The sequence below is a fragment of the Oncorhynchus tshawytscha genome, linkage group LG04 (genome assembly GCF_018296145.1).
Source record: "Oncorhynchus tshawytscha isolate Ot180627B linkage group LG04, Otsh_v2.0, whole genome shotgun sequence".
In the NCBI taxonomy this organism is placed as follows: domain Eukaryota; kingdom Metazoa; phylum Chordata; class Actinopteri; order Salmoniformes; family Salmonidae; genus Oncorhynchus; species Oncorhynchus tshawytscha.
In genome coordinates, this window is record NC_056432.1 from 17,755,953 (window position 1) to 17,782,013 (window position 26,061).

At 42.7% G+C, this 26,061-nt stretch overlaps 1 protein-coding gene across 2 annotated transcripts in view; it reads left to right on the plus strand.

The window, feature by feature from the left end:
* Positions 1 to 472: 472 nt before the first annotated feature.
* myo1ha (myosin IHa) overlaps positions 473 to 26,061 on the plus strand; it is a 30,479-nt gene continuing 4,890 nt past the window's right edge. The window contains exons 1-23 of one of the 2 annotated variants that reach the window (XM_042320393.1): positions 473 to 883; positions 8,504 to 8,661; positions 11,521 to 11,682; positions 11,902 to 12,017; positions 12,326 to 12,524; positions 14,069 to 14,149; positions 14,269 to 14,448; positions 14,536 to 14,634; positions 14,845 to 14,958; positions 15,068 to 15,139; positions 15,319 to 15,438; positions 15,538 to 15,605; positions 17,574 to 17,679; positions 17,904 to 17,984; positions 18,138 to 18,229; positions 22,532 to 22,626; positions 22,777 to 22,823; positions 23,049 to 23,129; positions 23,459 to 23,564; positions 23,750 to 23,867; positions 24,152 to 24,265; positions 24,347 to 24,423; positions 24,505 to 24,573. In XM_042320393.1, the coding sequence (XP_042176327.1) occupies positions 8,656 to 8,661; positions 11,521 to 11,682; positions 11,902 to 12,017; positions 12,326 to 12,524; positions 14,069 to 14,149; positions 14,269 to 14,448; positions 14,536 to 14,634; positions 14,845 to 14,958; positions 15,068 to 15,139; positions 15,319 to 15,438; positions 15,538 to 15,605; positions 17,574 to 17,679; positions 17,904 to 17,984; positions 18,138 to 18,229; positions 22,532 to 22,626; positions 22,777 to 22,823; positions 23,049 to 23,129; positions 23,459 to 23,564; positions 23,750 to 23,867; positions 24,152 to 24,265; positions 24,347 to 24,423; positions 24,505 to 24,573 (2,203 nt within the window). In that variant the 5' untranslated portion in view covers positions 473 to 883; positions 8,504 to 8,655. Of the gene's footprint in view, positions 884 to 8,503; positions 8,662 to 11,520; positions 11,683 to 11,901; positions 12,018 to 12,325; positions 12,525 to 14,068; positions 14,150 to 14,268; positions 14,449 to 14,535; positions 14,635 to 14,844; positions 14,959 to 15,067; positions 15,140 to 15,318; positions 15,439 to 15,537; positions 15,606 to 17,573; positions 17,680 to 17,903; positions 17,985 to 18,137; positions 18,230 to 22,531; positions 22,824 to 23,048; positions 23,130 to 23,458; positions 23,565 to 23,749; positions 23,868 to 24,151; positions 24,266 to 24,346; positions 24,424 to 24,504; positions 24,574 to 26,061 lie in introns of both variants that reach the window. The other variant, XM_042320392.1, reaches the window with a different exon arrangement.

Genomic DNA, 26,061 nt, shown 5'->3' on the forward strand with positions numbered 1-26,061 from the left:
TGTGTTTGATGGGTGAAAAATCCACTTGTCAAGTGGCGTGTATTCATAGATGCCAAGGAAAGCCAGACTTCCCCAAAAAATGTACCAATCTTTCTTTTTTTTTTACATAAAATAATGTATCTTTCATCTGTCTGTGTTTCATAATTTTCCTTTAATTCACAAGAGGCGGACTGTATCTCACAGGAGAAAGCATCCGAGGGAATGAAACAGCACCCCTCTGTCTCTATGTGTAGGCTATCTATCTGATGCTGTCTGGTCCAAATGAGTATGACATTGTTGCCACACACAGCATTGCAGACCATTGCAGCCAACGAGCATCTGGCATCTCATGACAAAAAAAATATGAAAAATGTGCCAATCAGCATTGAGCTAAACTGAGCGAGCTCAACTGTGAATGGTCCTGGTGCAGCAAAAAACAGTGTCAAGGGAAGCCAGCTTGGATTTGGCATCATTCCTATCAAATCCCATTGACAGCATATAGTCGTTGACAGAAAAACTTGAATTGTTGAATCTCGTTGTGTTGTTGTCCTCCGGTGGCTAGCTAGCCAGCTAGCAACATTGTCCCTTTTCTAAAAGGGCCATGGATGGAGATAGGGATTTGGACTTGTGGTTTTACTTAATTCTCTGTTCTGATCCAACCATTTATTCAAACTCTGTTGAACCCCTGGCCTGAGAGAATGGAAGTTCAATATGTAGCTAGATGTAAAAGTCTATCGTTAACTAGCTAATGTTGCCCATGAATGGAAGTTAGGCTAGTGAGCAAGCATTTTAGCCAGGTAGCCTAGGACAACAAAAAATATGCGTGTACTGTTTGACAGAGTGACAGAGCGTTTTATCAACATGAAAGAGAGGAGGATGGCATTGGTGTTTCTCTACAAGTAGGGTGAGTCAACATGTTTTTCTACTTGCACACACACACACAGAAATCAGAACATTGGACAGCCACATCATATTTAGCTTACGTTGGTTGGACCACATTTTTTTTGTCTTCTTTTAGTTGTCACTGTATTAGACTAAGCAGAAGTGATTTGATGATGTTGAAATGGTGCTGGAATAATTGAGGCAGCTCCTGTTTTCTTTGCGACTTGCGGTAACTATGGGTCTAAATCAATAGTTGTTTCATGGTTTAAAAATGTAGGAAACATTAACTGGCTTGACCATGCTGTATATCATGTAACTGTATGTTACTGTACATGGAATATGCTTTGTGAAATTAACCGGACAGAGGTTGCTATCCGGTTTTGTGATTAAAAACAAAGGTGTGGTTGAATTTATTCTGCTACTGTGTCTTCTTATTGTCTCGGCCTATATATCACGGTGGCACTCACAAGGCATATGCATTAACAGGTTATAGAGGGGGGCGGGGAGGCTTGGCTTCCCCAGTGATTTTACCCATGCATCACTACTGCTTGTGACTTAAATCTCGCTGGATTGATTTTCATTTTACTCTTTCATACCCTTGCTTCTGGCAGCCTTTTCCCCCCCATGAATGTCACGCCCGCGGAAGTGTATGTAAGGTCCTATCAAACACACTCCAGTAATGGCGGAAATGGGCTCATTGAATGCATTATTTTCGTTGCATAAAGAACAGTAAATCTTCATCTGGGATTTAACACATCTCAACTCTTACATCACAAGAAAGAGAAGAATAAGACCGTTATTTTGATGGGTGTTCATTTTCTGTGGAATTTAAGAAAGTTATAGTTTAATACAGTTGTGTTTACAAATTAGACTGCCTGAAATGAAAGCAACTTCTGAAAATTAACACTCAGATTATAGTGATATTATGTCTGATCTTGCAAACTGTGTAAAGTATGTATATATATATATATATGTGTATATATATATATATATATATATATATATATATACACTGCTCAAAAAAATAAAGGGAACACTAAAATAACACATCCTAGATATGAATGAATGAAATATTCTTATTAATTACTTTTTTCTTTACATAGTTGAATGTGCTGACAACAAAATCACACACAAATTATCAATGGAAATCAAATGTATCAACCCATGGAGGTCTGGATTTGGAGTCACACTCACAATTAAAGTGGAAAACCACACTACAGGCTGATCCAACTTTGTCCTTAAAACAAGACAAAATGAGGCTCAGTAGTGTGTGTGGCCTCCACGTGCCTGTATGACCTCCCTACAACGCCTGGACATGCTCCTGATGAGGTGGCGGATGGTCTCCTGAGGGATCTCCTCCCAGACCTGGACAAAAGCATCCGCCAACTCCTGGACAGTCTGTGGTGCAACGTGGCGTTGGTGGATGGAACGAGACATGATGTCCCAGATGTGCTCAATTGGATTCAGGTCTGGGGAAAGGGCGGGCCAGTACATAGCATCAATGCCTTCCTCTTGCAGGAACTGCTGACACACTCCAGCCACATGAGGTCTAGCATTGTCTTGCATTAGGAGGAACCCAGGGCTAACCGCACCAGCATATGATCTCACAAGGGGTCTGAGGATCTCATCTCGGTACCTAATGGCAGTCAGGCTACCTCTGGCGAGCACATGGAGGGCTGTGCGGCCCCCTAAAGAAATGCCACCCCACATCATGACTGACCCACCGCCAAACCGGTCATGCTGGAGGATGTTGCAGGCAGCAGAACATTCTCCACGGCGTCTCCAGACTCTGTCACGTCTGTCATGTGCTCAGTGTGAACCTGCTTTCATCTGTGAAGAGCACAGGGCGCCAGTGGCGAATTTGCCAATCTTGGTGTTCTCTGGCAAATGCCAAACGTCCTGCATGGTGTTGGGCTGTAAGCACAACCCCCACCTGTGGACGTCGGGCCCTCATACCACCCTCATGGAGTCTGTTTCTGACCGTTTGAGCAGACACATGCACATTTGTGGCCTGCTGGAGGTCATTTTGCAGGGCTCTGGCAGTGCTCCTCCTGCTCCTCCTTGCACAAAGGCGGAGGTAGCGGTCCTGCTGCTGGGTTGTTGCCCTCCTACGGCCTCCTCCACGTCTCCTGATGTACTGGCCTGTCTCCTGGTAGCGCCTCCATGCTCTGGACACTACGCTGACAGACACAGCAAACCTTCTTGCCACAGCTCGCATTGATGTGCCATCCTGGATGAGCTGCACTACCTGAGCCACTTGTGTGGGTTGTAGTCTCATGCTACCACTAGAGTGAAAGCACCGCCAGCATTCAAAAGTGACCAAAACATCAGCCAGGAAGCATAGGAACTGAGAAGTGGTCTGTGGTCACCACCTGCAGAACCATTCCTTTATTGGGGATGTCTTGCTAATTGCCTATAATTTCCACCTATTCCATTTGCACAACAGCAGGTGACATTTATTGTCAATCAGTGTTGCTTCCTAAGTGGACAGTTTGATTTCACAGAAATGTGATTGACTTGGAGTTACATTGCGTTGTTTAAGTGTTCCCTCTATTTTTTTGAGCAGTGTATATACAGTTGAAGTCGGAAGTTTACTTACACCATAGCCAAATACATTTAACCCCAGTTTGGCACAATTTCTGACATTTAATCCTCGTAAAAATTCCCTGACTTAGGTCAGTTAGGATCACCACTTATTTTAAGAATGTGAAATGTCAGAATAATAGTAGAGAGAATGATTTATTTCAGCTTTTATTTCTTTCATCACATTCCCAGTGGGTCAGAAGTTTACATACACTCAATTAGTATTTGGTAGCATTGCCTTTAAATTGTTTAACTTGGGTCAAACATTTCGGGTAGCCTTCCACAAGCTTCCCACAATAAGTTGGGTGAATTTTGGCCCATTCCTCCTGACAGAGCTGGTGTAACTGAGTCAGGTTTGTAGGCCTCCTTGCTTGCACACGCTTGTTCAGTTCTGCCCACAAATTGTCTATAGGACTGAGGTCAGGGCTTTGTGATGGCCACTCCAATACCTTGACTTTGTTGCCCTTAAGCCATTTTGTCACAACTTTGGAAGTATGCTTGGGATCATTGGCCGTTCGGAAGACCCATTTGAGACCAAGCTTTAACTTCTTGACTGATGTCTTGAGATGTTGCTTCAATATATCCACATAATTTTCCTGCCTTATGATGCCATCTATTTTGTGAAGTGCACCAGTCCCTCCTGCAGCAAAGCACCCCCACAACATGATGCTGCCACCCCCATGCTTCACGGTTGGGATGGTATTCTTTGGCTTGCAAGCCTCCCTATTTTTCCTCCAAACATAACGATGGTCATTATGGCCAAACAGTTCTATTTTTGTTTCATCAGACCAGAGGACATTTCTCCAAAAAGTATGATCTTTGTCCCCATGTGCAGTTGCAAACCGTAGTCTGTCTTTATAATGGCGGTTTGGAGCAGTGGCTTCTTCCTGGCTGAGCGGTCTTTCAGGTTATTTTGATATAGGAATCGTTTTACTTTGAATATAGATACTTTTACACCTGTTTCCTCCAGCATCTTCACAAGGTCCTTTGCTGCTGTTCTGGGATTGTTTTGCACTTTTCGCACCAAAGTACGTTAATCTTTAGGAGAACGAATGTGTCTCCTTCCTGAGTGGTATTGATGGCTGTGTGGTCTCAGCGTGTTTATACTTGTGTACTATTGTTTGTATAGATGAACGTGGTACCTTCAGGCATTTGGAAATTGCTCCCAAGGATGAACCAGACTTGTGGAGGTATACAATTTTTTTTCTGAGGTCTTGGCTGATTTCTTTTGATTTTCCCATGATGTCAAGTAAAGAGGCACTGAGTCTGAAGGTAGGCCTTGAAATCCATCCACAGGTACACCTCCAATTGACTCAAATGATGTCAATTAGCCTATCAGAAGCTTCTAATTTTCCAAGCTGTTGAAAGGCACAGTCAACTTAGTGAATGTAAACTTCTGACCCACTGGAATTGTGATACAGTGAAATAATCTGTCTGTAAACAATTGTTGGAACAATTACTTGTGTCAGGCAAAAAGTAGATGTCCTAACCGACTTGCCAAAACTATAGTTTGTTAACAAGAAATTTGTGGAGTGGTTGAAAAACAAGTTTTAATGACTCCAGCAAACTTCCGATTTCAACTGTAGGTAGATGTAATCTCCAGCCAAGCATGTTGATGTTTTATCCGAGGGTGTCTTGCTTTTGGAACACTTGTTGAATTATACACCAGAACAGGACAACAACAGTAATTCATAAGGCAGTCTCTAGACAGTGCAGGTGAGTGCAAGTAGTCCCAGCCAAGACAGAACAAGTTTTTGGTGATTGCAGCCATGGGCGACACCTGGAGGGGGGTGTAGACAATCACAAAGACAAGTGAAACAGATCAGGGTGTGACAATATGAAAATACACCCAGTGTATTTATGCAAATGAGGCACATACAATTTTCTTACATACATTTTCTTACATTACATACATACAAAATATTTTTTACATACCTGATACCATTAGAAAATGTATACAGTGCTTTCAGAAAGTATTCACACCTCCTTTACTTTTCCAAATTTTGTTGTGTTACAGCCTGAATTTAAAATGGATCAAATGTAGTTTTTTTCCCCAATGGCCTACACACAATACCCCATATTGTCAAAGTGGAATTGTGTTTTTCAAAGTGTTTACTAATTAATTAAAAAAAAGAAAAACTGAAATGTCTTGAGTCAATAAGTATTCAACCCTTTGTTATGGCCTAAATAAGTTCAGGAGTAAAAATGTTATGTTGGCATACATGTTATGGGTATGGTTGTAATCATTAAGGACTGGGGAGTTTTTCAGGATAAAAAAGAAATGGAATAGAGTTAAGCACAGGCAAAATCCAAGCAGAAAACCTGGTTCAGCTTGCATTCCACCATACACTGGGAGATGAAGTCACCTTTCAGCAGGACAATAACCTAAAACACAAGGCCAAATCTGCATGGCAGTTGCTTACCAAGAACAGTGGCCGAGTTTCAGGTTTGACTTAAATCTGCTTGAAAATCTATGGCAAGACCTGAAAAGGTTGTCTAACAATGATTAACAACAAATTTGACAGAGCTTGAAGAAATTTTAAAATAATAATGTGGGCAAATGTTGCACAATCCAGGTGTGGAAAGCTCATAGTGACTTACCCAGAAAGACTCATAGCTGTAATCGCTGCCACATAAAATGTGGGGTATGAATACTTTCTGAAGACACTGCATATGAGTGCATTCTATGAAAAAAAGTAACATTTCACAATAAATGGAATACCTTAACTAATGATTTGTCAGTGCCAGTGAAATGTTTAATGTGCTATAATTCAGCCAATATCTGATGGATTTAAAAAATCCATTGTCCAACTGTTGCATTTATTAGAATTGTTTTTAAAACCGTTTAACTATTTTGATGACCTGTTGTTATTCATACAGAATGCTGTTCACATACATATGAAATCATACTGTAAATTGAAAGAAATACATACAGGTGGTTCTTATGTCATATACTGTAGCTTCAGACAAAGACACAAAATGTTGTGAAAGTAAAGAACTGCCTTCAATGTATACAGGGAGTAATTAACCTTGCTGACCGTGTACTCCACGGCTGGAACATGAACTGAAGACGGGAGCTCGGCCCTCGTTCCGCTGCTCTGAAAAATTACTTTGATGGACTATGAAAGAAAGAAAAAGAGAGAAAAAGGGAGCGAGAGAGGGATAGAGGAAAAGGGGGAATGGGAGAGAGAGAGAGCGGGAGAGAGATAGAAAGTGGGGGGTGGGGGGCGCGAGAGAGGGAGGGACTTGGCTGTAATGTTCTGATGATGTGAGTGTTATCATCCAGCCTTCATTCTCAGCATGGACTCTCTAATGGGAAAATCAACCTCTCTGACTCCTGTGTAATTGGATTTAACCGGGTCTCGTGCTGAATCAGAGCCCAGTGGGTAGCGCAAAGCTTGTTAAGATTGGACAAGCATTGCTGGGCTGCCGGATTGGGGAGAGAGAGGCGGGGTGCTCGGGCAGAAGTAGCCCCCTGACAACTTTTTGGAGTGGAGGGTGGATAATTGAAATGGGCAACATCTGAACATCCATTATGTCTAACTTTACTCCAATGGTGGGAAGCAGCTTGAACTGCCACAAATAGAGGGACATTTGATATTTTGTCTCGTTTAGGTCATCGGGCCAGTGGAAATGGACACCTGTGCTTCTCCTTCCCCCTGTCTGTGTGTGTGTGTGTGCATGTGTACTTGCGTTGCATTCATGCATGCGTGTTTGCTGCTACAGGTTACCATGTTACTGAGGTTACCAGGTTAATGCTCCCTTGTGGTCTTTCCCTGTGAATACCCAATGCAAGGGAACACCACAAACCTGATACGACCCAACAGTCTCTTGCTGGAGTTTTTATTTTATAAGTTGTCTCTTCTTTTTTCTTACAACTGTGTGTTTATAGTGTAAAGATGTAAATATACTGATTATTATAAACTGGGTGGTTCGAGCACTGAATGCTGATTGGCTGATTATCAGACAATATACCACGGGCATGACAAAACATTTATATTTACTGCGTATGTAACCTGTTTATAATGGCAATAAGGCACCTCAGGGTTTTGTGGTATATGGCAGAGGGCTGTATCCAGGCACTCTGCGTTGCGTTGTGCATAAGAACAGCCCTTAGCCGAGGTATATTGGCCATATACCACACCCCCTTGTGCCTTATTGCTTAAATATATGATGGGAGAATATAAAGGGTCATTTTGTTCGTATTCCCAGGCCTTTTGGAGGTTATCTCGTAAACCTTGAGACATTTCTTGTCAAGCGTGTGTAGTTTTCTATGGTGCACACGCAAAGCAAAGTTTCTTGAATCCACGATCATTGACATCTGATCAGAGAGCTCTAAGATTTAATATCAGGGTCGTATTCATTAGTCACTAAACGGACTGAAACAGAGTGATTACCTACACTTGTCCAATAAGAAACACTTGTTATTGTATTCTGTTGCAAAACATATTGCTACATTTTTCTATGGTGTGCAAGAATGAAAATGACCCAGCTTGGCATTATGAGAAAAGCATTATGTCGAGCAGGGCACTTGTAGCAGCAGTCAGAGACCCTTCTGAAATAGCGGTGGCCCAGTGGAACTATACTCTGAGTAGTTTGTAATTAGCCTGCAACGTAATCAAAGATCAGTAACCAGTCCTATGCTATGCCAGCCGGGGTTGCTGTGCTGCTGGTTCGAACACACACACACACACACACACGACGAGAGAGACTCGGAGGAGGGTTGGATTGGATTGTGTTTCTGCATCTTTGTGTTACACCCCGTTGAGCTAGTAGACACTCAAGTAAGCACTGAATAAGATCTCCCTGTCCCTCCACCTCTATCCCCCATGGCATGAATGATAGATTAAGCAGCCGGGCCGCAGTGCCGTTAGCCTGGGTCGGTATGACTAAGGTGTGGAGGAGCAGAGCACACAGGTAGACAGGACCACCAACCCCTGTGGTAGATCCTCAGTGATGGGTCTGTAGTGGCTGCAGAGGAGAAAGGACTGTAAATGTAAATACAGGATTTCTTCAGAATTAGATTTTTGCCAACTAATGGTCAGTGATTCATCTACAGTGACTGAATAGAGCATGGGAGGACATGGAGAAGCAGCACACGTGTGATATAGCTCCGGTCCAGCAAGGGTGAATGAAGAATTTGGAGCCAACCTGAATGTCCCCATCCCATTCCTGAGTTTGACTGAGGACTGACCAATACAGATTTGGAGAATGCAGGTATGATTGAATGTTCCAATGTACTGTTTGTGTGCCATTTTGCATTTTTAAAGCTAGGATGTTAGTTAACTAGTTAAAAATCTTTACAAGTAAAAAATATAAAATAACCAATATCATCCCATTGGGGGCTCACTGTCTGACCGTGTTTTTCAGAAGGGGGCATAGAGGCCCAGCCAGTGGAGTGTAGATAGAGTGCTTAAGAAAGGGATGGAGGCCCACTCTGTTAGTGGGGTGTAACAAGATCTTGCTGATCAAGTGAAGAGATTGGCCGCCATGCTGCGGGGCAGAATAGAAGAATGGATGGAGGCAGGCTCATTCCATCCTTTTGGAGACAGGTTTTCTTGTTTCCTAGCTGAGGAGCGGACTGCCATGGAGTTGAGTGTCTCATGATGGTCCTGTTTATTAGGGCACATAATGGAATAAAAACAAAAAAATGTTTTGCAACAGAAAACAAACATGCATGTTTCTTATTGGACAAGTTCAGGTAGTCCATCCCTGTTTCAGTCCATTTTCTTCCTTTTGGTGCCTAATGAATATGACCCATGTTTCACTGGGTCTTCCTAGTTAGTTTTCCCCTTCCACATCCATCTCTCACAGGGATGAGATGAGGTCACCACTGTTTCAGGCGATGTTGGTTGACACTCTAGACCAAGATGAAGGGGCATCTCTTAAGACAATTGGTCATTTGATCTGACAATGAATGGCTGATTGGGTTCCCTACGTAACCATTGTTTCCACTGTTCTTCATGGGCTTTGTATCTCCGAGTGTTTTAGGTACACAATATTTCAGTCACTTTTATCTGTTATTCAATATAGCCTAGATGGATAAAAGGCATTTGTCCATGGAATTCTGCCGTGTTCAGTAATATGAGCATGTCCCCAGTCCACACAGCTGTAGTGCAGTAACCTCACAGAGTCAGTGTCTTGTACACAGTTATTGCTTTACTGTGGCCATTCTTCGAGTACCGAAATTCTGCCTCATCAGGTACAGTAGCTGTATTAACAGTTCTATGAATTACTTAATACATATGATCTGTTTTGGAGCTGTACAGTATCCCGTCCCATCCGTCCCTGAGCTTTGCACATCGTCTGCTTGCACTGCCTTGAGAAATGTTTGTTCCCATGAAGTAGGGCAGTGTAAAAAAAAATACACCACTACCATCAAGTTGCCAGATTGATTTTGACATCTCAAATGGTGTGCCTTCAATGATATTGTTCACCTGTCTCAATGGCTTAAAGTGGGGGAAGACTGCGGGGAGGTGGTCGGTGAGGGTTATTGGTGGGGACACGGATTGAGGGGTATTGTTAAGGAGAGGGGGTGGAGAGCTGGGGGGTGGGGGTAGATGGGAGGTTGGCTGACAGGTGGAAAAAAAACCTCTCATCTGACCAGCCCCCCCTTCTTTCCATCCATGGTGCCCGGTGTGAGAAGAGTAATGAAGTCCAAATTACAGCACAGGATTGCTTGGAACAAACCCCTATTGTTCACTCCCAGGGCACACTAAATGAGTGTCATAGCAAACAGCGGGACATAGACCGTTACTGCACTATTTAGTCTGCCCCGTTGTCTCAAGACGGCCCCGTTTCAGAGGGTTCTCAGATCAGACAAATACTGCCCCCTCCCTCATTCCCTCCCTCCTTTGCCCTCACCCTTCCTCTGTCCAACCGCCCCCCGCCCCCCTCCCCTTCTCACCCCAAAATAGGGCAAATCTCCTCTATTGTGTTTCAACTGGCCAGTGTGAAATTGACTGTGACGTTAAATGTTTTCTAATGAATAATTACTGAATGGATATGCTGGGGGAATATATGTAATGGATTGTAGACTGCATTTTAAAAACCTCCTTTTTGTCTCTGCTCCGTGGTATTTACAGGACAAAAACACTTGGCCTTTCTCAGAAGTAACAAGGGCTATGGAATGGGAGGGGAGTGTGTGGGGAGGTGGGGTTGGGTACTAAGGGCTTTGTGTCAATTAGATCCAATGGATTATCTTTTTGAAATGTTTTTTTTTACAGACAGAGTTGAGAATCAAAGGAGTTCTGCCTTCTAAAGAAGGAGAAAAAAAAAACCTACAAAAGCTGTGAAGAAACCTTTGGTCCAAGTGTTGGTGTTGAGAATGCAAAACAGATTACTGAACATTTTCCCACTCTGCTTTTCTCACATGTGCCGTTGTTTTCGTGTTCCCCTGTTCCATTAGCACAGGGTGAGGTTGGTGTGTTTGGTTGGTGTGAGCTGTGGTGGCCTATGGGCTGCTGGCCAACACCGCCGTACTATGTGCTCTGTAGCCAACATTAGCTTCTGTCTGTAGACTACCTCGACACAATCAGAGGGCTCTGCTCCAAAGCCCCATGAGAGCCACAGAGTCCTTGTTTCAGTAGAACTAACAGGGACTCCGCTTGTGCTTTTTTTCTGTTCAACCAAAGAGCCTTTTGTAACTTGACTTATACACGATGGAGGAGTTGCTAGTTGTTTACGTCAAATGTTGGCTGTATGGTTCATATACAAATGGCATACATATGATATAATATTCATCAATTTCTTATCTCATGAAACTTCTCAAATCCTTAGTTTTAGGCAGACAACCAAAACAAAATTCTCATGAGGTGGAGCAGTGTGCTCAGTTCCAATGAATGTCTAATTAGCGGACCCCCAAAGCCAAAAGTTCTGTGCCTCTATAAGTCCTCTTATTTATCCATACACTTTTGTTTGGATGCATGTCTGTAAATGTGGAACTATATAAGGACTTCGTAAAACATTCATAAACAGCTCATAATACCTTCATGAAATGCTCATTTTCTTCTTCAAGCCCTTATGTACAGTAGGTATCCTTCATATCAAGCATTGCTATTGTGTGATTGGCTGTAGGGGCATAAGGCACAGGGTGCCCAGGGTCAGCTGGACATGGAGGGGGCTCTGACCGCCCGAGACCGCGTGGGGATCCAGGACTTTGTCCTGTTGGACACCCATACCAGCGAGACTGCTTTCCTAGGCAACCTGAAAAAACGCTTCAGTGAGGACCTAATTTATGTGAGTTCGGAAGTGGCTAACTTAGTACCAACATTATGATATACAGTATGTAGTATCACGTATAATGACGCCATCATTTTAGACCCAAGAGCAGATCCTATTTTGGTGCAATAGTTGAAGGAAAAATAGATTATGAGCAACTTTCTAGGATTTTTAGCGAATGTTGAAGAACTATCAACTTCCAGATATACTGTAAACCTGTTGTTTCTTCCTGTGCAGACCTATATAGGCACTCTGCTAGTGTCTGTGAACCCCTACAAGGAGTTGGATATCTACAGTAAAAAACAGATGGATATATACATGGGCGTCAACTTTTTTGAGCTTCCACCACATATGTGAGTGTGTTACATCATTTTTTGTGCATGTCTATCTGCATGTTTAAATCGTATTGTTTGTCACTCATGAGATCAGATGTCAATCCACGGTATAAGCTCATACACGGTACAACGTTTATACAATGTTTATACAACGTCGCTGTTTGACGTCTGTCTGGGTGCAGGAATAAAGCACAGGAGCAGCATATACAATATACAGGATTTTCTTTAATTATTCTCATTCCTTATTGGCGCAGCATCCGTGCACAAATGATTAATTGTGGAATGCAAAATGTACATATCACTTGACACAATCCATTTTTCTGAAGTTATGCCCTGGCGGACAACGCCTACCACACCATGATGGCTGAGGCCAACAACCACTTCATCCTCATCTCTGGGGAGAGTGGTGCCGGCAAGACCGAGGCTTCCAAGAAGATCCTACAGTACTATGCTGTGAGCTGCCCCAGTACCACCCTACTGGACAGTGTCAGGGACCGGATGCTGGTGTCCAACCCTGTGCTAGAGGTCTGATTGGACTGTTCTTAGCATTCACTATTATCACACATCTGGTCAGATCTGGTCCCAGATCTGTTTCTGCTCTCTCACTATTTGTGTTGTGCTATGTTTATTGTCATCATAGCTGTTTAGTACAAATAGATCTGGGACCAGGCTATCACACATCCTGGATCACATAGTAGGGTCGTTCCACAAAATTAGTCATTTTGATATTTTAAGTAAGAACTGGGCCTTAATATTGGGTTTTAAAATCCTGGTAAATTAAATGAAGTGCACTTTAAATAGACCACATGGAAAATGAATGATAAAAAATATCCTATATATGAATAAAGACTTGCTAAATTACCCAAATTCAGGACTCTGTGACTTCTCTGAAGTCCAACCAACATTTCTCCAAGTTTTCACCATCACTGTAAGGCCGTAGTTATTTTGTTGCTTTTACAAAGTAATTTCTGAGGATAATTATTTATTTAATGTGATATTGATTAATTTTAAGGTAAAACAAAACCTGTCCCTCATTTTAAGTTCAACCCTGTTATGTTAACTGAACTCTTGTTTTAATATGGTGAAACTGTTGCTTTTTAAAAACTTTTTAAAAACTTTTTAAAAAAATTCCAAAAGAAACATTGAAACATGTAATAGTCAAATCATAGTGTAAAAACAGGTTAGCTGGTTCTACTCTTTATGGGGGCGGCAGGGTAGCCTAGTGGTTAGAGTGTTGGACTAGTAACCAAACTGGCTCTACTCTTTATGGGGGCGGCAGGGTAGCCTAGTGGTTAGAGTTGGACTAGTAACCAAACTGGCTCTAGTCTTTATGGGGGCGGCAGGGTAGCCTAGTGGTTAGAGTTGGACTAGTAACCAAACTGGCTCTACTTTATGGGGGCGGCAGGGTAGCCTAGTGGTTAGAGCTGGACTAGTAACCGAACTGGCTCTACTCTTTATGGGGGTGGCAGGGTAGCCTAGTGGTTAGAGTGTTGGACTAGTAACCGAACTGGTTCTACTCTTTATGTAAAAGCAGGTGAACTGGTTCTACTCTTTATGTAAAAGCAGGTGAACTGGTTCTACTCTTTATGTAAAAGCAGGTGAACGAACTGGTTCTACTCTTTATGTAAAAGCAGGTGAACGAACTGGTTCTACTCTTTATGGACATTTTGGGGTGTGGTTCTAGCATAACACGTTAACCATGTTACCTATACATAGACAGGCTAGAATGTTATTTTTAAAATTATAATTTTTAGAAGCTTGCATTAAATTGCCCCTCCCTGTTGCAAACAACAAGCTTCCATTCTCCCTGTCACGAGGGGATTTATGACTGATTTAAGATTAAATCATCAACCCTGTTACTTTATTTGGCACTTAATAGGTACTTACTATAGTCTTTTTTTATAACCTCTTGAGATCAGATTATTTATTTTTTAATTTAGTTGAACATCAATGTTAGATGAAATGAAAAGTGTTTTTTCACCAAGTTACACTACCCAAAAGGGACTCGTTTCGTGGAACGACCCAGTAGTAAATCTCTCATTGATTAATGCCACAGTGTTTCCCAACAGGCTTTCGGCAACGCCAAAACACTGAAGAATGACAACTCTAGTCGCTTTGGAAAGTACATGGATATCCAGTTTGACATCCAGGTAAGAAATGATGTTTCCCAGGTCACCACTCCTACTCTGAGACGATTTGTGAATTCAGGTCCAGGTCTGGTAAGCAGTTAATTGAGGCTAATTGATAATTGATCACGTTTACCCTCCAGGGGGATGCCGTGGGGGGCCATATCCTGAGCTACCTGCTGGAGAAGTCCCGAGTGGTCCACCAGAACCACGGAGAGAGGAACTTCCACATCTTCTACCAGCTGGTGGAGGGAGGGGAGGAAGACCTGCTGCATCAGCTAGGCCTCGAGAGCAACTGCCAGCACTACAGTTACTTGGTGCAAGTATGGGCAACCACTGTGATCGATTGATTGGCTATCTAGGGCTAGGCTAACTGCCACTCTATAATGGCAACTCCCTCTCTCAAACAGGACGAGTGTGCCAATGTGACTTCGATCAATGACAAGAACGACTGGAAGACGGTGAGAAACGCCCTGTCCGTCATCGACTTTGACGAGAGCGATATACAAGTGAGTTGCTGTCACACTGTTTGTGGAAACAGCTTTTGTGATGACATTCAAATGAGCTGTATATCTTATTGAAATATACTGTGCAGTACTAGGCTGCACATACTTTTGCTTTGTGTATATGTGTGTGTGAGGGGAGCTGCTTACACACAGCCAGCCACCATTCTAACCCTATTCCTAACCCTAACCCTCACATGTCTGCATTCTCTTCAGCACCTATTTGGGATCATAGCAAGCGTCCTCCACTTAGGGAATGTGCAGTTTGAAGCTGACAGCAAAGGCTACGCCACGTTGAACAAGAACACAGAACTCCGCTGGGTGTCAACAGTAAGCCTTGTTATTCCTTGGACACTCTGCAACGACACCATGCCAAAGCCCTGGAGACCACAGTCTGCCTACACTTTGCTGACTTTGTGTTGTGTGTGATCATCTGTAGTTGCTGGGAATTAACGTTCAAGTACTGCAGGAAGGGCTGACATACAGGAAGATTGAGGCCAAAACAGATGAGGTGAGAGAGGGAGGAGGGGACTGACTGAATTAATTCATTATGAATTAACTGCACTTACTAGTGGTAAACCCAGTACTCTTTCTCATTCATGATTTCAGCTGTTTCATTCAGATGTGAATTTGCATACTCTTGTCAGGTTTGGTATTATGTAATGTTTTCCTTTTTTAATCACCATCCAGGTGCTCAGCCCATTCACAGTGGACCATGCCATCTATGCCAGAAATGCCCTGGCCAAAGCCATCTATGGACGCACCTTTACCTGGCTGGTCAATAAGATCAATGATTCCATGGAGAATAAGGTTAGCAGATACTGTAAGTGACAAGCTCATGTCAAGATGAAACGGGAGCCCTGATGATCTGTGTGACTGACCACTGTTTCCTGAAACCTTTTTTGACAGGAACCGTCAAGGAAGACGGTTATTGGTCTCCTTGACATATATGGCTTTGAGGTTTTCTATGTCAACAGGTAGGTGGAACTAGAGCCATATATTTAGAGTTAGTACATTGTGGTTTCCACATTTTTAAGCATTTACATTACACAGTATAATCAAAGAATTCCATATGGCAGCCATGTTAGCTCCCCATGGGCAATATGACCAATAGCAGTTTATGGAATTTTTGTAATTTTGAACAAAGCTATGAAACTGAACCTCTAGAACTAAAAGTAGAATCCAAATACTTGTCATGAATGAATCAATTGAAAGCTCAATGGCATCAACATTGCATTGCATCTGTTTTAAAAGTTGTCCGAACTCTATATATACAGTGCATTTGTTAAGTATTCAGACCGCTTGACTTTTTCCACATTTTGTTACTTTACAGCCTTATTCTAAAATTGATTAAATATTTTTTCCCCTCCTCAATCTACACATAATGCCCCGTAATGACAAAGCAAAAACAGGATTTTAGACATTTTTGCAAATGAATTAAAAATTAAAAACTGAAATATTACATTTACATAAGTATCCAGACCCTACTCTGTACCTTGTTGAAGAACCTTTGGCAGTGATTACAGCCTTGAGTCTTCTTGGGTATGATGCTACAAGGTTGGCACACCTGTATTTGGGGAGTTTCTCCCACTCTTCTCTGCAGATACACTCAAGCTCTGTCAGGTTGGATGGGGAGTGTCACTGCACAGCTATTTTCAGGTCTCTCCAGAGATGTTCGATCGGGTTCAAGTCCCAGCTCTGGCTGGGCCACTCAAGGACCTTATGAAACTTGTCCCAAAGCCACTCCTGCGTTGTCTTGGCTGTGTGCTTAGGGTCGTTGAACCTTCGCCCCAGTCGGAGGTCCTGAGCGCTCTGGAGCAGGTTTTTATCAAGGATCTCTCTGTACTTTGCTCCTTTCATCTTTCCCTAGATCCTGACTAGTCTCCCAGTCCCTGCCGCTGAAAAACATCCCCACAGCATGATTCTGCCACCACCATGCTTCACAGTAGGGATGGTGCCAGGTTTCCTCCAGATGTGACGCTTGGCATTCAGGCCAATCTTGGTTTCATCAGACCAGACAATCTTGTTGAGAGTCTTTAGGTGCGTTTTGGTAAACTCCAAGTTGGCTGTCGTGCTATTTCACTGAGAAGTGGCTTCCGTCTGGCCACTCTACCATAAAGGCCTGATTGGTGGAGTGCTGCAGAGATGGTTGTCCTTCTGGAAGGTTCTCCCATCTCCACAGAGGAACTCTAGAGCTCAGAGTGACTATTGGGTTCTTGGTCACCTCCCTGACCAAGGCCCTTCTCCCCCGATTGCTCAGTTTAGCCGGGCGGCCAGCTCTAGGAATAATCTTGGTGGTTCCAAACTTCTTCCATTTAAGAATGATGGAGGCCACTGTGTTCTTGGGGATCTTCAATGCTGCAGACATGTTCTGGTACCCTTCTCCAGTTCTGTACCTCAACACTATCCTGTCTCGGAGCTCTACGGACAATTCCTTCAACCTCATTGCTTGTTTTTGGCTCTGACATGCACTATCAACTGTGGGACCTTATATAGACAGGTGTGTGCCTTTCCAAATCATGTCCAATCAATTGAATTTACCACAGGTGGACTCCAATCAACTTGTAGAAACAGCTCAAGGATGATCAATGTAAACAGGATGCACCTGAGCTCAATTTCGAGTCTCTTATCAAAGCGTCTGAATAATTAAGTTAAGGTATTTCTGTTTTTTACTTTTAATACATTTTCAAAAATTTCTAAAAACCTGGTTTTGCTTTGTCATTACAGGATATTTTGTGTAGATTGATGAGAACATTTTTTTCTTTAATCCATTTTAGAATAAGTCTGTTACATAACAAAATGTGGAAAAGGGGAATGGGTCTGAATACTTCCCGAATGCACTGTATAGCTCTGGGTGGAACTAGGTTGTGCAGTAAATTGTAGAAAACTGGTGGGCGACATTTTAAGGTGCACATCAATTGTTATCTGTTGTATGTCCATTCCAGTTTTGAGCAGTTCTGTATAAACTACTGCAACGAGAAACTGCAGCAGCTTTTTATCCAGCTGACCTTGAAGTCGGAGCAGGAGGAATACGAGGCAGAGGGCATTGGGGTACACATAATTTTTCCACACACGGATATTTATCTATCCTATTCTATCCGGTTCTATTTAGTCAACATGTGTAATATTGGCATTTGTACCTTGTCATAGTATTACTTTGGTGTTATAGTTACTGTTGCATCCTGCAATGCCTTGTGTGTTTATGCTGAGTTTAGCTTAGGTAGTATTCCCGTAACTCACACATTTTCCCATCACCTATTTCCTTTCGTCTTCAGTGGGAGCCTGTCCAGTTCTTCAACAATAAGATTATCTGTGACTTAGTGGAGGAGAAACACCGGGGCATCATTTCAGTACTGGTGAGGACACACAAATGGCACCCTATTCCCTATCTAGTGCACTACTTTTGATCAGGACTCAACCCATAGAGTAAATTAGTAACATGATGCATCCTATTGCTCTTGGGAAGGACATAGGCTGAAATGAAAGGGATGATCTTGTTGCTTTCTCAGGATGAAGAATGCCTGAGGCCTGGAGAGGCCACTGACTTCACATTTCTGGAGAAGCTTGAGGAGAAAATGGGCAGTCACCCTCATTTCATCACGTGAGTTCAGCTATCTCCCTCGCTCCCCGAACCACAGTCCTGCATATGTACATGTTGACCACACACAACCTTTCTCACGGATATACAACAGCGTTACATCAACCTCCCTTATCACTTAAGTTCAAATCCCTAACCACCCCCACCTCACGGGCAAAACATTTTGGTGGCTCCCTTCTTGACAGCAGAGAGAGAACATTTAATTTTAAAGTTAATTTCCTGAAATTCCACACACTTTGCCATGGGGTGGATAGAAAATGTTGCTCTTTTAAAGTTTTCTGCAGTTGTACACTTTGCCATGGGGTAGAGAACATTTTTAATTTTCACAACAAATTTCATATAATTCTACTCATTTTGCCATGGTGCAAAAATACATCTGTTTCACAGCTAATTTCCAGAAATTCTAACCATTTTGCCATGAGGTGGAGAGAATGTTTTTAGTTTTACAGCAAATTTCCTGCAACTCTTCACATTTTGCCATGACTTACAGTATGCCATGTTAATGATATCTGAGTGAGAGTGACTAACAAAATCATTGGGGGCCCCCTAGAGGTCAGGGGCCCGGGCACGTGCCCTGTGTGCCCGGTCACTATTCGGCCAAGATAACTAGCTAGACTAACTTACTGATCTAAAGATTGTTAGCTGACATGGCTAATTGAGTGACTGACATAACAAAATAAAAATGGCTTGATGCACAAACAAATTTCGAAGTTGCACCTTGAGACCAAAATATACAGTTGAAGTCGGAAGTTCACATACACTTAGGTTGGAGTCATTAAAACTCGTTTTTCAACCACTCCACAAATGTCTTGTTAACAAACTATAGTTTTAGAAAGTTGGTTTGGACATCTACTTTGTACATGACACAAGTCATTTTTCCAACAATTGTTTACAGGCAGATTATTTCACATATAATTCACTGTATCACAATTCCAGTGAGTCAGAAGTTAACATACACTAAGTTGACTGTGCCTTTAAACAGCTTAGAAAATTCCAGAAAATGATGTTATGGCTTTAGAAGCTTCTGATAGACTAATTAACATAATTTGAGTCAATTGGAGGTATACCTGTGGATGTATTTCAAGGCCTACCTTCAAACTCAGTGCCTCTTTGCTTGATATCATGTGATTTTTTTTTTAAAATAAGCCAAGACCTCAGAAAAAAATGGGTTCATCCTTGGAAGCAATTTCCAAACGCCTGAAGGTACCACGTTCATTTGTACGAACAATAGTACGCAATTATAAACACCATGGAACCACGCAGCCGTCATACTGCTCAGAATACGTGGACAACTACAAATACTTAGGTGTCTGGTTAGACTGTAAACTCTCCTTCCAGACCCATATCAAACATCTCCAATCCAAAACTAAATCTAGAATTGGCTTCCTATTTCGCAACAAAGCATCCTTCACTCATGCTGCCAAACATACCCTTGTAAAACTGACCATCCTACCAATCCTCGACTTTGGCGATGACATTTACAAAATAGCCTCCAATACCCTACTCAACAAATTGGATGCAGTCTATCACAGTGCAATCCGTTTTGTCACCAAAGCCCCAAATACTACCCACCATTGCGACCTGTACGCTCTCGTTGGCTGGCCCTCGCTTCATACTCGTCACCAAACCCACTGGCTCCATGTCATCTACAAGACCCTGCTAGGTAAAGTCCCCCCTTATCTCAGCTCGCTGGTCACCATAGCATCTCCCACCTGTAGCACACGCTCCAGCAGGTATATATATCTCTCTAGTCACCCCCAAAACCAATTCTTTCTTTGGCCGCCTCTCCTTCCAGTTCTCTGCTGCAAATGACTGGAACGAACTACAAAAATCTCTGAAACTGGAAACACTTATCTCCCTCACTAGCTTTAAGCACCAACTGTCAGAGCAGCTCACAGATTACTGCACCTGTACATAGCCCACCTATAATTTAGACCAAACAACTACCTTTCCCTACTGTATTTAATTAATTAATTTATTTATTTAGCTCCTTTGCACCCCATTATTTTTATTTCTACTTTGCATATTCTTCCACTGCAAATCTACCATTGCAGTGTTTTACTTGCTATATTGTATTTACTTTGCCACCATGGCCGTTTTTTGCCTTTACCTCCCTTATCTCACCTCATTTGCTCACATCGTATATAGACTTGTTTATACTGTATTATTGACTGTATGTTTGTTTTACACCATGTGTAACTCTGTGTCGTTGTATGTGTCGAACTGCTTTGCTTTATCTTGGCCAGGTCGCAATTGTAAATGAGAACTTGTTCTCAACTTGCCTACCTGGTTAAATAAAGGTGAAATAAATAAATATATATATATATTTTTTTTTAAAAGCTGCAATAAATCATTCCCTCTACTATTACTCGGACATTTCACATTCTTAAAATAAAGTGGTGATCTAACTGGCCTAAAACAGGGCATTTTTACTAGGATTGAATGTCAGAAAAACTGAGTTTAAATGTACAGTGGGGCAAAAAAGTATTTAGTCAGCCACCAATTGTGCAAGTTCTCCCACTTAAAAATATGAGAGAGGCCTGTAATTTTCGTCATAGGTACACTTCAACTATGACAGACAAAATGAGAAAAAAAAAATCCAGAAAATCACATTGTAGGATTTTTAATGAATTTATTTGCAAATGATGGTGGAAAATAAGTATTTGGTCAATAACAAAAGTTTATCTCAATACTTTGTTATATACCCTTTGTTGGCAATGACAGAGGTCAAACGTTTTCTGTAAGTCTTCACAAGGTGTTCACACACTGTTGCTGGTATTTTGGCCCATTCCTCCATGCAGATCTCCTCTAGAGCAGGGATGTTTTGGGGCTGTTGCTGGGCAACACGGACTTTCAACTCCCTCCAAAGATTTTCTATGGGGTAGAGATCTGGAGACTGGCTAGGCCACTCCAGGACCTTGAAATGCTTCTTACGAAGCCACTCCTTCGTTGCCCGGGCAGCGTGTTTGGGATCATTGTCATGCTGAAAGACCCAGCCACGTTTCATCTTCAATGCCCTTGCTGATGGAAGGAGGTTTTCACTCAAAATCTCACGATACATGGCCCCATTCATTCTTTCCTTTACACGGATCAGTCGTCCTGGTCCCTTTGCAGAAAAACAGCCCCAAAGCATGATGTTTCCACCCCCATGCTTCACAGTAGGTATGGTGTTCTTTGGATGCAACTCAGCATTCTTTGTCCTCCAAACACGAAGAGTTGAGTTTTTACCAAAAAGTTATATTTTGGTTTCATCTGATCATATGACATTCTCCCAGTCTTCTTCTGGATCATCCAAATGCTCTCTAGCAAACTTCAGACGGGCCTGGACATGTACTGGCTTAAGCAGGGGGACACGTCTGGCACTGCAGGATTTGAGTCCCTGGCGGCGTAGTGTGTTACTGATGGTAGGCTTTGTTACTTTGGTCCCAGCTCTCTGCAGGTCATTCACTAGGTCCCCCCGTGTGGTGCTGGGATTTTTGCTCACCGTTCTTGTGATCATTTTGACCCCACGGGGTGAGATCTTGCGTGGAGCCTCAGATCGAGGGAGATTATCAGTGGTCTTGTATGTCTATCATTTCCTAATAATTGCTCCCACAGTTGATTTCTTCAAACCAAGCTGCAGATTCAGTCTTCCCAGCCTGGTGCAGGTCTACAATTTTGTTTCTGGTGTCCTTTGACAGCTCTTTGGTCTTGGCCATAGTGGAGTTTGGAGTGTGACTGTGAGGTTGTGGACAGGTGTCTTTTATACTGATAACAAGTTTAAACAGGTGCCATTAATACAGGTAACGAGTGGAGGACAGAGGAGCCTCTTAAAGAAGAAGTTACAGGTCTGTGAGAGCCAGAAATCTTGCTTGTTTGTAGGTGACCAAATACTTATTTTCCACCATAATTTGCAAATAAATTCATTAAAAATCCTACAATGTGATTTTCTGGATTTTTTTCTTCTCATTTTGTCTGTCGTAGTTGAAGTGTACCAATGATGAAAATTACAGGCCTCTCTCATCTTTTTAAGTGGGAGAACTTGCACAATTGGTCGCTGACTAAATACTTTTTTGCCCCACTGTATTTGGCTAAGGTGTATGTAAGCTTCCGACTTCAACTGTATATGCAGTATATTATTTTTGTCGGTCTGGGGCCCACTAAGCAACCGTTTGTCACTTATGCCTGAAGCCGGCCCTGGATGGACCTCTTGTCCTATTCCCAACCTGTGAGTCGACACAGTAAAAAGGCTTAGGCTCTGTCTTTATTTGCCTCTCACTCTTCATCCCTCTCCCTCTCTCTCTCTCTCTGTCCCATTGACTGCAGGCACAAGTTGTCTGACAAGAAGATACGTAAGACGCTGGATCGGGGCGACTTTCGCCTTCTGCATTATGCTGGGGAGGTCACCTATTGCGTTGTGGGTAAGGTATCCCATGGTCTCAGGCTCAATGGTGGCATTACCCTGCTCCTCAATGTCCCTACATGTCCTACTAGTAGATTTCACTGCCACTCTCACATGTCCCTTCTCACTCACCACTCTTTCTCGCATGTTGTTGTTTGTGTCATCCCAGGGTTCATCGACAAAAACAATGACATGTTATACAGAAACATCAAAGATGTAAGTCTGCAGGTTTCTACTGATGGATTATGTGAGACAGGGGAGGAAGGAAGGAGCGGAGGAAGGAAGGAGGGGGGGGTAGAGAATGGGACTCTTTTCAATTGGTTCCTTAATTATTTACTCCTGTTGAAGTTCTGTAAATAATACAAGAGGAGGGGAATGCAGTGAATTTGCCCAATTGGTTTTGAGTATCCACTGTGTGTGTGTGTGTATGTCTGTACACAGGTGATGCGGCAGTCAAAAAATGCCATAGTCAGAGAGTGCTTTGCTTCCACAGAGTCAGATAGCAGGCGGCGACCAGAGACGGTGAGAGCTTACCAAGTTTTCCCCACCACTTTTCCATCTGTCCCCCTGAAGTCACAATGACAGTTTTTTTTTACTTGTACACTGCCTCAATAGTATAACATATTGTACAGTATAGCTGGATAGAAACACACCGTTTTCGGTGTGACGGACAACTGAGAAAAGTAATAGATGTCTCTGTTTATATTGGATTATTTATTGTCCCCTTATGCAGCATTTGATCGTCATTTACCTCTGTCACTGGCAGCCTGTTGTGGTCCATCATCCATGTGTATTTGACAGATAAACTGTTGGGGGACTCTACAACTGATCCCAGGCCTGTTTCTCTGTAGGTTGCTAGCCAGTTTAAGAGCAGTCTGCTGGGACTGACAGACATCCTCATGTCTAAGGAGCCCTGGTATGTGCGCTGCCTCAAATCCAACGAGTCCAAACAGCCAGGTGAGAGACCCTCTGACCTCCGCCACGTGCACAATATCATCACCAGCTGGTGGTACTTCCAAACTTCAATCTGTCAACTGTGTTTTATGAAGCAATTTCTCCTTCATTCTCTCTCTCTCTTTTTCCCCTTTGTGTCTTTTTCTTCCCCTCTTTTTTTGGCACGTACACAAACACACATGCTATAGGTCGTTTTGACGACGTGCTGGTTCGGCACCAAGTGAAGTACCTGGGGCTGATGGAACACCTTAGGGTCAGAAGGGCAGGTTTTGCATACCGACGCCGCTACGAGTTGTTTCTGCAGAGGTAGGCCAACAGAACTTGTTGCTTTAGTAGACCACATTGATTACTTTGTAGAAACAATATTTTCCTTATAACATTAGGCTTCATCTGCAAATGATTCGACTAGAATCTTTGAAAGATTTTGCCTTTACTTGAGCTGTTGATATTAAATAATTAATTAATTTCTTTATTCTGTCCCCTCGGGGAACGTTGGGTTGCATTTTAACACAAACAAGCACAGGCATTACAGGCATTCCAAATACATCTGTACATCTAGGACAATGAGGTGATGTGTGATCCACCTCCAGATACAAGCCCCTATGCCCAGCCACCTGGCCCCATTGGAGAGGAGTGGCTGCAGAAGGAGTGGAAGTGCTGGTGCAGCACCTGGGATACCTGCCAGATGAGTACAAAATGGGCAGGTGAGAGCAGTTTGGGCAACTCATTTCTCCTCCACTAGATTGGTTCTTACAAATCTCTGTTACTTTTCAATTTCCCTCTAGAACCAAGATATTTATCCGCCACCCCAGGACACTGTTTGCCACAGAAGATGCCTTTGAGGTCTGCAAACATAAACTTGGTAAGGGCATGAAAGCTAAGAGAAATCAAGAGATTTTATTTATTTGCATAGAGATTTCAATATTATTAATGTATATTGCAGCATCAAGGATTCAGGCCCAGTACAAGGGATACCGGCAAAAAGGAGAATTCAGAAGACAGAAAGAAGCTGGTAAGTGACAGCAAAGCTACATGGATGTGGTCCTCTGTAGCTCAGTTGGAAGAGCATGGCACTTGCAACACCAGGAAAGTGGGTTCGATTTCCAGGACCACTGATTCAGTGCCTTCAGAAAGTGTTCAGACCCCTTGACTCTTTTTCACACATTTTGTTACGTTACAGCCTTATTCTAAAATGTATTAAATACATAAAAATCCTAAGCAATCTACACACAATTCCCTGTAATGACAAAATGTTCTGTAAATGTATAAAAAATAATTACCCTTTGCTTTGAGACTTGAAATTGAACTCCGTTGCATCCTGTTTCCATTGATCATCCTTGAGATGTTTCTACAACTTGGAGTCCACCTGTGGTAAATTCAATTGATTGGACATGATTTGGAAAGGCACACCTGTCAATATAAGATCCCACATGTGACAGTGCATGTCAGAGCAAAAACCAAGCCATGAGGTCCAAGGAATTGTCCGTCGAGCTCCGAGACAGGATAGTGTCGAGGCACAGATCTGGGGAAGGGTACCAAAAAATGTCTACAGCATTGAAGGTCCCCAAGAACACAGTGGCCTCCATCATTCTTAAATGGAAGAAGTTTGGAACCACCAAGACTCTTCCTAGAGCTGGCTTCCCGGCCAAACTGAGCAATCGGGGAGAAGGGCCTTGGTCAGGGGAGGTGACCAAGAACCCGATGGTCACACTGATAGAGCTCTAGATTTCCTCTGTGGAGTTGGGAGAACCTTCCAGAAGGGCAACCATCTCTGCAGCACTCCACCAATCAGGCCTTTTAAGGTAGAGTGGCCAGATGGAAGCCACTCCTCAGTAAAAGGCATGACAGCCTGCTTGGAGTTTGCCAAAAGGCACCAAAAGACTCTCAGACCACGAGAAGCAAGATTGTCTGGTCTGATGAAACCAAGATTGAACTTTTTGGCCTGAATGCCAAGTGTCACATCTAGAGGAAACCTGGCACCATCCCTACGGTGAAGCATGGTGGTGGCAGCATCTTGCTGTAGGGATGTTTTTCAGAGGCAGGGACTGGGAGACTAGTCAGGATCTAAGGAAAGATTAACGGAGCAAAGTATAGTCAAATCAAATCAAATTTCATTGGTCACATGGTTAGCAGTGCAGCGGAATGCTTGTGCTTCTAGTTCTGACAGTGCAGTAATATCTAGCAAGAAATCTAACAAATTCACAACAACTACCTTATATACACAATTGTGAAGGGATGAATAATAATATATACATATAAAGTTATGGATGAGCAATGGCCGTGCGGCATAGGCGAGATGCAGTAGATGGTATAGAATATAGTATACACAGTACATATGAGATGAGAAATGTAGGATATTTCGACATTATTAAAGTGCCGTTATTTAAAGTGACCAGTGATACCTTTTATTAAATCCATTTATTATATGTATTAAAGTGGCCAGAGATTTGAGTCAGTATGTTGGCAGCATCCACTCTGTTAGTGATGGCTGTTGAACAGT